At 33.0% G+C, this 13,869-nt stretch overlaps 1 protein-coding gene across 1 annotated transcript; it reads left to right on the plus strand.

Moving 5' to 3' along the window:
• The first annotated feature begins 221 nt into the window (after window positions 1–221).
• On the plus strand, window positions 222–839 carry LOC137390824 (uncharacterized). The gene has a single exon (XM_068077140.1). The coding sequence runs from the start codon at window positions 222–224 to the stop codon at window positions 837–839; it is 618 nt and encodes a 205-aa protein (XP_067933241.1).
• Window positions 840–13,869: the final 13,030 nt, after the last annotated feature.

Here is a 13,869-nt window from a genome sequence, read left to right on the forward strand (position 1 = left end):
GCTATATCTCAGAATGTTGATAAGAGCTAAACACAAATAAATATGAAAGATTGAAGTCTACTTGTTCATCATAGATTGTTTAATATTAATCTGCTCCATATTTGCTTCATCTTTCTCTTTCTCCCTTTCCCTTTCCGTTTTCATTTCCCTTTTCTTCTCCATCTCCGTTTCCCTCTCCCTCTTCCTTTTTCTTTTTTCTCGACCTCTTCCTCTTCTTCGGCATGTTCATCTCCATCTTCGTCTCTATCTCCAATTCCTTTTCCCTATCTTTCTCACTCTCCATCGCCATCTCCCTCTACTTCCCTCTCCCTTTCCTTCTTTTTCTCGTTCTCCCTCTCCCTCTCCTTCCCCCTTCCCTCTCATTCTTCCTTTCCCCTCTCTCCCTCTTCTATCTCCCTCTCTTTCTTTTTTCCTGGTCATTCTCCTCCTTCTTCATCTCCTTTTTCCTTTCCCTCTTTCTCTCCATCTTCCTATTCCTCAACCTTTCCCTCTGCCGCTCCTTCTCCCTCTTCCTCTCACTTTCCCTTTCCTCTCTTTCTCCCTTCCCCTCTCATTCTCTTCTTCTTTCTCCCTCTCCCTGTTTTTCTTCATTTTCTATTTTCTTCTTATTTCTTCTTTTCTTTTTCCTTTCCCTTTTCTTCTTCCTCTTCCTCTCTATCTCTATCTCCATCTCCCTTTACCTCTTCTTCTCCCTTTTTTTCTCCTTCTCCCTCTCCATCGCCCTCTCCCTCCCCTTTCTCTCTAATTCTCCAACTTTCTCTTTCTCTTCCCATCTCCCTCCTCCATCTCTCTTTCCTTCTCCTTCTCCTTTTTCTTCTTCTCTTTCTTCTTCTCCCTAAGCCTTTCTCTCTCCCTTTTTCTCTCTTCGTTTCTCTCTCCCTTTCTCTCTCTCTCTCTCTCTCTCTCTCTCTCTCTCCCTCTCTCTCTCTCTCGCTGTCTCTCTCTCTTTCTCTCTCTCTCTCCCTCTACCTCTTGTTCTCCCTCTTTCTTTCTATTTACTTCTTCCTCCACCTCTACGCCTATTTCTCCCCCTTCCTCTTTCTCTCTACCTCTCTACCTCTCTACCTCTCTGCCTCTCTACCTCTCTACTTCTCTAACTTTCTACCTCTCTAATTTTTTATCCGTCTACCGGTCTATCCGTCAATCTGTTTACCTGTCTACCTGCCTACCTGTTTACCTGTTTACCGGTCTACCTCTCAAACTCTGTACCTCTCCACTGCTCTACCTCTCCTTCTTCTTTTCTCTTTCTCCCTCTCTCCCTTCATCTTCCTTTATCTCTCTCTTCCCCACCATCTCTTTCTCTCTTTTTTCTATTTTCTTTTTCTTTTTATCTCTCTGCTTCTCCTTTTCTCTCGACTTTTATAGTGGGGTTTATCACAGTATTAGCAAGACTTTTAGGCTCACAAGAATAAAACCGTAAAATTAACTTAGAAACTAGCATTACAATTACATACTCAACTGTAAATATTTATTACACAATGTAACAAAGCATTGCCCTGCAAAACATATGTTTCACTTTGCTAGATCAACTAAAGGTGAACTCGACCAATTTTTTTTACATTTTATTACGAAGTATCAACATTTTTCTATCGTTTATGTTTGTTTTTAATTTTTCCGCTGATCTCATTGCCAGAATATATTGAGACAAAAATTTACAAAACTTGGTAAAAAACTCAGAAGAAAGCTTGTCTATTTGTCAGTCCTTCTGTTGTAGATTTCTAGAAACCAGCATCTTGAACACCAACCTGATTAAAATGCAAAAGTGTCCAATCACATGCAAGAGGGACGATTTCCATCAATAAACATTTTCATGGATTGTTGTTGTAAAAGCTGTTTAGTAATTTGTCTTCAAAGATTATGAAAAGGCTGATGGCACCTGATTACAAAGTAAAAGGATTCTGTACAATGCTTTGTTAAATGGTAGAGCTCAATAATCAAATCAGCTTAAAACAAGTGGTACATGGATCCCAGGTGAATTATCTTGAAACATATATTTCCCATTATGAAAATCATTTAAAATGTCATAATTCTGCACTGCAACAAATACAAAGCCTAATATTTCTTCAACACAATTTTTACAATCACGTTTGATACTGTTTCAGCTACTATTCTACATACATTCTGTGTGTAGAATGGGATTGTATACTAATTGTAGCATGGTTATATTAAATACGAGCCCTGTGCAGGCTCTTTAGTTTTACCTTCAGTGAAAAACTCATTTTAGTTCAACCTGCAAGCATACCTACTTCTATTTACAATGTTGGCACCCCAAATTCAATGTCTACTCTACAACCCAAATACAGGTCTACTCTTCACCAGGAATCTGTTTCTACTTTTGCATGAAGAGCTGAAAAGTATCCATCATCTTCTGGTGGAAAGTGTATTTTGTCTACACCATTCGTAAATTCCATGTTCAGGATGGATGTATCAGGCGTATCTGCTGGTTTTCCTGCAAAAATGAATCGTATCACACAATCAATAAAATTTTGGTCTCTGTGTCTACGTAGAACTATTCTGACTGTGAAAATAACTGCGCTGACCTTGAGCGGATAGTTATCTAGGTTTACTAGGTAATATAAACAATAAAGGATTTGCTTTGCGTAAAAAACCAATTATGTTAAACTGTAGAAGAAAGTTTGATAGCAGAGAGATATCTAAAAATTAAAAATTTAGCTTCAACCTTTTAAGAAATCCAAGCAAATATTTGATAATTATCTTCAAACATGAATTTAACTAATTAATTAGTTTAAAAATTGAACATCTGGTCAGTTATTTATTTGGCTTTATGTGGTATAATAATTTTGAGAGTCTAACTCACCCTCGGTATTTATATAGAAAAGCTATAAATGTTAGGAATAAGTGCATTTTTGGCTTTCCATATTCACCCTCAAAAACGTCTCAGAAATGGTGTCGCTCAAAATCAATAAATATAAAAGTGTTGACATTTTCTGTCATGAATAGAAACTAAATATTTATACAAGGATGTGTTGAAACTATAAATATTAAGTATAATTCTTATTTCTTATACCTTGATGTTTGTTGGTACAATATGACATAAATTAGCAATAAGATTGAGTGCATCACATGTTGACTTCAAAATAGATTAACCCCGCAGTGGATTTTGGGTACCTAACAAATGAAACATATCGGTAGTATATGAAAAAGTTATACAACCATTGAGTGTATTGAATCCAATAGTTTTAGTAAAACAAGGTAAATTAATATACCTTGAGGTAGGAGAACAGACACTGCTCTAAACACAAATGAAGATGGTAACAAACAACATGGTATTGTTTGTAACTTACACATGATTCGACATACAGTTTTTTTTTAAATAGATAATTTATATTATAATGAATTTAGCCAAAAGTTTGAGTGAACACGAGTTCTATAAATGAATTGACAATAACTAAATCAGGAGTAACGCTGTCTAAAAAATATAATGGAAGCACGTTTTGGTCTTGTATGGAAGATACGCTTTGTATCGACAAATCTATTTTGATAAACAAAACCATATTTTGCCATTATAAAATAATTTTTAGTTCCTTCTGGTTTGTCAATAATAACACTTCTAACAATCCCATAGTTTTTTAGGATTATTAACTAAGTTAAAATCGTTTAATGGCAACTTCAAAGTAGTTATTATTTTCATCAACTCGAAGTGTGTTACCAACTTGCTGCATATTACGTGCTACAACACCATTGGTATTGCTATCATAACATTTGCAACTTAGCAACCACAAATATTTTATCATCTTATTTTTCAGCCCTTCGAGTTGTTAACATAACAGATTGGATCAATACTAAAGAACTTGGCAGCCCCGTGAGAGATTGTAGTGCGTCATCAATGTATGCATAATTTATTTGTGAAGCAGCAACAAATTAATTATTCATACAATCATGAAAATACTACATTTTCCACGTATTCTTAATGTCGTCAATGCCGAGTTCTATATGCTATCATTAGAAGTTATAACACGATAGAAGTTTGTAGCCTCGGCCTCAAATGGTTGAGTAGAAAAGTCTTACGGTAGTTGGCCATTATTTTTTAGATTATACCCAATAGTACTTTCAGCAAACAGCCCATGTGCAAGCATGAAAATATTATCAGCCACTTTTGGTATTGTTTATTCGAATATTACAAATCAGTGACTTGGAAAAAGTTGGCAAACCAGTATTTTTATTTCAAATGGTCAAAAAAATTGATTACACTGAGGAGGGATGCGTTAAAATATTACGGTGGGCTGTTTTGTGTTTTTGCCTTTTTTGTACTTTATATGAAATTGCTAGAAGCTATAGTCTATTAGCCTTCTTGTAGTTTCTCCGTATGTGTGTTTTAAGAAGAAATATATGGCAGATGAAGCTGATCTAGAAAATGGGAGGCAGTATGTTATGTATCTAATCAACCTCATCACATGCTCTTACCCCTTGCTACATCGTTGTCAGTATAAATTACATGTGTTTCTGACGTGCTGATGATCTTACAACCAAAGGGTTCCTTGTGTATAAAACTCTGGCAATGAAATTCAGTTTGTCATTCTGTGGCGCAATTAATTGATGGTCGTCAGAGGGCTGGTGTTTTTACCAGGAGCCTGTTTTTCAAAATGGTTGTTCTTTGATGCTTTACTTCACATGCAAAACTAATCAGAGCCATGCAGCAACACATGAACACTAAACAACCTACAATGTCTACTGCAATAGGACACACTATTATGCTATAATGCAAAATGATATCATGAAGGAAAATATTCTGCAATAAAATATAATGCAATGTATTATAATGCAATAGTGTAAAATAATGTGTACAATGTTAGAATTGATAATATATACAAATACTAGCTGTGCTTCCCGGTATTGCCCAAGAATTAAAACTTGGCTTATAAACAAAGAAAAGAAATGATTATTGCCTGCCACTTGCCAGTAGTCTAGCGCATTGCCAATGGAAAATTTAATATGCTTACAAATGGGAGCTATTCCCATCAGTGAGATCATGCAATAACACTGTGTATTGCGCAAAGTCATTGGGTATTTGCTGCCATATAGATACATTTATCGGCTAGAAAATTTGGGTAAAAAAATTAATTGAGAGCCCAAATTAATTGGTCTCTCAATTTGGGCTATATAGATTTTTAGCATGAGCTATTGTCTGATGATTGTACTCTGTACATGAAACTATTAGTAATAAAAACTCATTTGTAGTCTTCTCTTACTTCTTTTATATATATATATACATATATATATGTATGTATATATATATATATATATATATATATACATATATATGTATATATATACATATATATGTATATATATACATATATATGTATATATACATGTACATATATATCTCTCTTATACCAAAGTATGACTGTTAAAAGAATTTCAGCTGTCGTTTGCTTATCGCCATACTGTGTGAAGTCCTGTGACTGCATATAGTTAGTGTGGAGGTCTTTGTCTCCCTGTATTCAAACATCATTTTCAACAAAGCCTTATTCATTTAAGTTGAGCAGCTGGATAAATTCAAAAAATTTGAAATTTAGTAGCAATTAGTAAATCATAGCAACTAGAAATAAGAAACAAGTTGATTATTCATATTTGCTAATATGTACAAATTGGTTTAGCTTGTAAACTTTGAAAATCATGTAGTCCTGAAAATATGCACCTATGAAGGCTTAATTCTCAATTGTATGCACATCAGTACAAAAAATTGATATGTTCATTGTTTAGAATCTATATATAAACATCTTAGCAAAAATCACGGCGTTACATGGATATTGAAAAACAGCTTACGAACATTGGCAGGTAATGTGTGTAGTTGCCTGCAACTTGCCACTATCTTGGCATGCTGCCATAGACTAATTTAAGTAGGCTACTATCCAAATTACCAAACCTACTAATATGAGCAGAGAAAGCAAGCTTTAGTCTTTGCTTTCTAATTCAATAGAAAGCTCATAATGCCTCGGATTTCAAAGTGTCTCTGTGATTTAATCGGTATGCAATTTGCCTGGTGAACATTCCATTCCAAGGTCAAATCCAGCATAAAGCCGATATTTAATTCCAACATTTTAATAGCTACAGTTGAAAGCGCCAAAGAACAAACAAACCCCTAATTTTTTAAGATTTGTATGTATATAATAAGAGTAAGCTGCGCTTTACTCGTTTCTATAGTTTTTAGTTAGATATCCTGCAGCATGGATTTAAATTTTTGATACAGCTAAAGTTTCCATGACAACATTTTCATGAACGTGTTCACAGTGTTAAGCATGTTGAACGTTGTAATCGGAATGTAGCTGATTATAATCTTGAACATTCTGCCAGCTAGATCACCTCAAGGATTAAAAACAAATAGAAATTCTAATAAACTACTGTAACATTCTGACAGAGTCTACAAAAATTTTATGTAACTTCATATTAACGAATATAAAAAACACTAACCATTAAACCGACTATGGCAGTCTTCTACAAATCTGTAATTTATATTGTTGTTCTCAAGATCAACAGGGCCAAAAAGTGGCTGACATATAATAGTGCTTATTTCATCTGCCAATAAATCTCTCACAACGATCACTTGTGGTATTGGTCAACAAACTTTAATAAAGTCCTTTAAATAATATATATTTATATATAAATATATATAACTTCTTTATACCACCTGAATAATATCAAAGTAATATTGAAACAGAAAAAAATGAAAGGAAACTGTCAAATGATAGTTGTAGTCTGAAACACTAGTAGCCTTGTATGTAAACCTGATAATACAAACAAACACTAGTAAACAAACAAGTATTCAGTGATCTGGACTGAATCTATAAATGACCTACAGAATGAGTTCATGTGATGTAGACGTTTTAAATTTATTTACATAGTTCTGATATCTGTAGTAGGCCTATCAGTTTTTAGACATCAGGCGTATCTATACAATAGATATCACTGTTTAAATTGACAGCAACAAGGTTTGACACAATATGAGCATATTGTGTCAGAGAATATTCAACTTAATTTTTCTAAATAATATTATATTTTTATAAAACTTAAAGTTTGTTTTTAAACATTTGGTGATAGCACAGTTTTATGCACACCAGCCAGAAATATGTAATGCAGCATTTCAATTGCTGGTTTATTTTATCACATTTAAAAATATATATTAATTTGGTTACTAAAAGTACATGTACAACACCTATTTTTAAATTTTTGTAACATCTTTTTTCACAATGGACTCACCACAAATTAAACAAAACAAGTTTAAAAAGGAGTACTAGGTGACCTGCTGTTGAACTTATGGTTAGTGGAATGACATACAGTGTCATCTAAAGAATCCTGGAAAAATTGCTGTGTTTGTTTGCAAGTTTCATTATATATACTTAAGAGAGTTTACTTTCATGAAACCTCAAGCAAACGTTCACAACATGTGAACGTTAAGTAACGCAACACTTTTCTTGTTAAACTAATTTAATGCAACAAGTTCTTTGAGTGTTGCAAGTACTACACATAGTTGAAGATGTTGATAACCATATTAGTTAGTGATGTCATTGCATAGTTTTTACAAAGTAGTGTACACTTCAACCTCATAAAAGTTCATCATATTTGTTATCATGAATTGAATTTGAACGATCTGACCATTAATTGGTGACATGCATTTAATCACGGTGTAATATCGATCTAGTTGCCCATTTTGGCGGCCGCAGAAGTTTGCTGCATTTTCTGAAGTGTAGAATACATTTGTGGTATCATCAGCAACCGTGACTGTAGCATTCGCTAAGCGGGCATACGCTTTGAAGCCTGAAATAACAAAAGAAAGCAGAAGTTGAGCAGAATGTTAAAGTTAGTTCGTTTTTGTGCTGCCTCCCAAGTCACATACGGTAAATGAGTGCATATTTTTATAAAACTGTCAGATTTACTTAAAGGTTGACTTGCAACACAATTCAAATTACAGTTATTTGGTATCAAAAGATTCATTATGTTTTACTTTGCTGCATTGTAGGTGCAAGATAAGTGTAGATGTGATTACAAGCTTTGAAAAGCTAAAAAACTAACAGATAATCACAGCCACACAAAACTGCCTTAGTTTGGAATCTCGTTCCAAATCGACTCGAATGGGATGCCGTTGTAAAAAGCGGCTTTTGTTTACCTTTTCACACAACCTCATTCGTTGAAATATTTTCACAAATATACTTCATGCATTCAATAAAACCATGTCTATTGTTCTTACACGTTTATTTTATTGCCCTTGTAATGCTGTCACTTTGAGCACTGATATCCTATAACCTATGGGAAAAATTTGTTTAAATTTTCAACCTTAGCTCAAAGGTGTACTTATCATTGTCTAATAAACATGATGAGCCTGTAGGTCACCTGTGATAATGGAAAAATGCTGCAGAAATTATTCGTGAAGTATGGGTCACACAATCAGATTTCGACTAGACAAATTGACCAAGCCAAAACAAAACTGTAAAGTAGCAAGCATCTATATTCGATACGGGGTCTTTGGTAAAACCGGAAGTGTTGGTCATAAACCAGCGCTATGAGAAGTTTTATATTGAGCCTTTTATTGGCCTTTCAATTCACATGAGAACATAACATGTGGAAAACAATAACCAAATGTAATGACTACGTCAGAGACATAAACCGATTCCAATCTAAGGCGGCTTTTTGGTTTTTGAGTTTTAAGTGCTTGAAATCAGATTTTCACACATTTTGCACTTACAACACAGCAGAGTAAGACATGGTGACTTTTTGGATACCAAATAACTGAAACGTGAATTTTGTTGCAAGCCAACCTTTTGAGGTTTGGTTGAAAGTTTGCCAATAAGAAGCCTTAGTATGTTTAGTTTCATGAATTGTTGTTGTAAAACTAGTGTAGTAATTGTGTTGAAAGTCTATGCAAATGCTGCTGAATATCTGATAGAAATTTTAAAAGATTATCTACATTGTCACGCCAAATGCAAGGGTTATATGCATTTCTCTGATACTTATCAATTATTAGTAAATAATCAACAGTTGATATGACATAGAACTTCTAAAATGCTACTACTTATCAGCTTAGTGTAAATGGTACATGGCTCAAAGGTGAAATTATTTAAACCACAAGTTTTTTGCTACAAAAACCACCTAAAAATGTCAGTCTTGAACTTCAACAAATCTATAGCCTAATCTTTCTTCAACACTATTTTTGCAGTCTTATTGATTACTGTGTCAGCTACTATTCTACATTCTATTTGTAGAACACTATTGTTACATATAAAATTGTATAATATTTGTAAGACCGTTCAATGTGGCACGAGCCCTGAGTAGGGTTTCTTAAGTTTAGGTTCAGTTAACAGTCATTGTAGTTCAGCCTGCAAGCTTACTTCTATTAAGAATGTTGACACCCCAAATGCAGTATTTCTCCAGCAAATCTACTCGCCACCAGGGATTTGTTTCTGTACTTGTAAAAACAAATGAAAGAAACTCATCATTTTCTGGTGGGAAGTATATTCCATCTACAGCATTCTCAGCTCCCAAGTTCTTGCTGCTTGTGCTAATCATTTCTGCTGGTTTTCCTGCAAAAACGATTTTCTCACACAAATCTTATTTCTTAAACATTTTGTTTGTGCTGGCACAATATAGCATAAATTATCTATACAATTGATGGTAGTATACAATTTGGTGAGTATAAAATGAATCATCTTGCTGTGGATGTACATGCATGCTACCTAAATTACATATCTTGTGCTTAAGAATTGAAACATATTAGTAGTATATGAAAAAGTTATATAACTATTCATTATTTTAAATCCAATAATGCTAGGAAAATAAAGTAATATATCTCACAATGGGAAAAAATCTGTTGTTCTAAACATAAACAAAGATGGTACCAAACACAACAGTATTATTCATAAATTCACACAAATCGTGATGCAGTTTTCGTACAATATATAACTTATGTATACATGAATTTAGACCAAATTCATGTATACATAAGTTCTCCCAATGAACTGACAAGAAGAAATTGGGAGTAAATTGGCATTCAGTAAAAATAAAATGGTTCAGTGGTAAAGATTGTGGATGGAGAACCTTTGAACGCATTATCCTTGAATTCAAATTCATCAGAACTCAGAGTTTTACTTTCAAAATTTTAATAGCTATAGCTGGACATTCCGAAAAACAGACAGACTACAGACAATAATCTTTGAGAAATATATATATAAAATGGTAATAAACAAATTGTGAGTAAAACTGTCTAAAAAGTATAATAGAAGAACCGAATGAAGGTTTATTGTTTAGCTTAATATGAAAGATACACTTTGTACCCACGAACTTAAATAGGTAAACAAAACTGTTTTCCGCTGTCACACGAAAAGTGCTAGTCACTTTTTTTTGCAAATGATAACTTTTCTACCAAGAAAGAGCTTTTTTTGAATTCTAAACTTGGTAACAATATTTTAATAACAATCTTGAAGTAGTGGTTTTTTCATCAACTCAAAGTGTGTTACCGCTTTGCTATACATTTCACATTACAGCACTAACTGTATTGCTATTGCGACATTTAATATTTGGGAACCGCAAATATTTTATCATCTTATTTCACAACCTGTCAAATTAATAAAATAAATTTTTTGATCAATACTAGTAGAAATGGCAGCCCCATGAGAGATTTTAATGAGTAATTGCTAGATGCATATGAAAATTAAGTATTAAAATAATTATGAAAATATGACGTTGCATCATATTCCTTGGGGTTATTAGCACTGAGTTCTATCTGCTGCCATTTTTAAAGCGATCAACACAATATAATGTACCCTTGACTATAACTGCTACAGTCATTATTATAAATGTGAGTAAGGGAAGACAACTCAATGAGCCCAAGAAAGGTGTCAAAAATAATGTTGCGTATGCATCTATGACTAGACAGATGAGCTTAGTATATGAAACTTCAAAAGTCTTACTATGTTGGTGTAATTCATGTCAAAATCGCTAGGAAATTCCAATGACATGCTTTCACAGGTGTCTGTGTAACAACTAATGGGTCAAATATTATTGGAACATCATAAAAATGTTCATTAGTTTTTAGTTATCTTTTTTCTGAATACTTCAGTACCAACTTCACCTTCTTCTGTACGTAGGCTCATTTTATGCCAAATGGCTTGGCTGATGAATTAGCCAATGAGGTTATAGCATTTTTATCCTAACCATTGACACGGTTAGGCCGAGACTTTTCACTGCTATCAAAAACAATTTATTTCTTTACAGGCAAAACACTTTACCACAATCAGCTTATACATAGGCATCAAAAGAGTTTTAGCTACTTTTAGTATCAATTGTTTAAAAATAACAAGCTAGTTCGTTGCTAATGAAGTTGACAAGTAAATATTTACATTTTGCTTCATCACTGACTTTTATCAGATCAAAAAAGAACGTGTTAAAATTATCCATAGTATTGTTTTGTGATTTTGGCACTTATTTGTACTTAATATGAAATGGATAATAATTTTAGTCTGTAAAGTTTCATATTGTTTCTTCCAATGAATGTAATAATAAAGCAAATATGGCAAATGAAACTAATTCAAGAAAAGGAAAGGTGGCATGCTTTTTAAACAACGACATGATCTTACCTCGTGCTACACTGTTGTCAAGATAAATCACATATGCTTTAGTTGATTCGATGCCTTCCGCTTCTGCCAAAAATCCTCTCTCTGACGCACTGATAAAGTGACAACCCAAAGAATCCTTGTGTACAAAACCCTGGCAATGCGAAACGGCTTGACACTCATTAGCGCAATCAATTGATCGTCTAATAGCTGGTATCTCTTCCATCGTAGTATTTTTCAAGATGGCTGTTTTTTGGTATCTCACTTCACATGCTGAACTAATCAATGTGACGCAACAACACATCAACACTAAATGCCCTACAAATGATGCTTTAATATGACATACTGAAAGTATAATACATGTAAGGCAATATAATATCACACATGATAATATTCTGCAATTTATTATAATGCAATGCTTTATTATGCAACTCTATAAAACATGTATAAATTAATACATTTTATTATATACAAATATACCTAATTTAGTCTTGAACACAAATCTGTCATTAATTGAGATTATGTTGCGTGCATGGTGAATAGGTCTTCCTGGCTTATCTCACAATATAAGATATGGTTAAGAGCACAATAAACTAATGTATATTGCAATAAAATACAATATATATAATATAATAAAACAATATATAAAATAAAACATCAAATTATAATAAGATAAAATATGTCTATGGAATGAAATAATAGCAAGGAATCTTAAGCTAAAGAGGTGCCATGCACCAATCTTTCTTTGTTTTTTGGAGTTTGCTTTTCATGATTTGCTTGTTCTAGTGCCTTCGAATACCGACACACTTTTAAACCATTAATGATGCAATGTTTTAAGATGATGTGTTCATTTTCTAAGGTTTAGTTAGTAAATTGTTTTCTCAGACTTGTAAGTGCAGTTGCATTGCACTGGCAAACTATTGTGAATGTACTGAATGACTCATTTATACATATCGTGTGGTCCGTGCATCCAGCTAGAATAAACTGTCATGTAGTTTGGTATATCTACTATAAAGTTCTTAGCTTTCTTACCAAACATGGGCATATAAAACTATTGATTCTATACCATCAAAGTTGAACCGAATTGAAATATAAAGTAAGTACATAGACTCATTACTATATCTTGTTTGTTTAGCTAAGGAACAATACAATATTCAATTAGTACATAAAAGTTTATTTTATAGCATTTTTAACTAATTATTAGCAGCAAAGAATCATATGCAAAACAGAAGTAGAGATCCTATCACATTTACTCAAACTAATAATTCGTTGCTATAATCCACTTTTGCAAACAAGTAAATAGACTTTTAAAAGTTCTATTGAAAAGTGAGACTACACTTGCTGATGTGATATTGGTACACTGATGCAAGTTGCTTACACCGATTTAGTTGGATTTTGTATGCCAAGTGTAGATGTTATAAAGAGTGAATAGTTTACAAATCTTTTAATTGTAAACTCACCTCATCGAAGGCAAACATTCATCAGTGACATCTTTGTATAAAAAAGCTTTATGTCAAACTCACAGCATGCAGTTTTAGATTGTTTTATCTTTTGCGTTGAATCATAAATGCTTTTGACCAATATTTCCAGTTCTCATTGTATAGGGGATTTACAATATTTAGGCTGCTGATTTTAATAAAAGTTTAATTGAAATTTGTTTTAAATCATGTTCATCTTTCCAAAAAATATTCCAATTTGCCAATTTAAATCATCATAAAATTATGTTTAGGCAGTATGTAAAGTTTCACTTTTTTCTATGTTATTTCATGCACTTTCTTTAAAAAAGTACACACATTTAAACTTATATCACCATTAAAAAACAAGCATTGTCAAATCTACAAACAAATGTGCAAAATAAACATCTTCTTTAACTTATCAGATCATTTGACACTACAATAATGTTAATATGTTGTAAGCTGATGAGTTTACTGGCAATAAAAACATTAGAGGTTGTTAGGCGGGTAACCAATAAACAACATTGATATGCGTGTTTTATTGTGAGCTAGCCCAAATAAAAAGGTTATATAGAATGAATGACAATTCACAAAAGCAAGTTTAAAGGCAGAGCTAAAGAGCTATAAGTTAAAAGATATTAAAATCACCTTGTAAAACAGCTGTTGTAGGCTGAAGCAGCATTTTCCATGCATAAACTTGAAGCGATATACCATTTAAAATAGTCAGTCTCTATTATTACTTGTTCAACTGATTGAACTCGGCTGTAATCTCCAACTGATTAAATTGAAAGCAATTATTCCTACACTGAAGGTTGTTTGTGTTGCTAGGATTTTATTAATGAATTGCA

The sequence above is a fragment of the Watersipora subatra genome, chromosome 3 (assembly GCF_963576615.1).
Source record: "Watersipora subatra chromosome 3, tzWatSuba1.1, whole genome shotgun sequence".
Classification (NCBI taxonomy): domain Eukaryota; kingdom Metazoa; phylum Bryozoa; class Gymnolaemata; order Cheilostomatida; family Watersiporidae; genus Watersipora; species Watersipora subatra.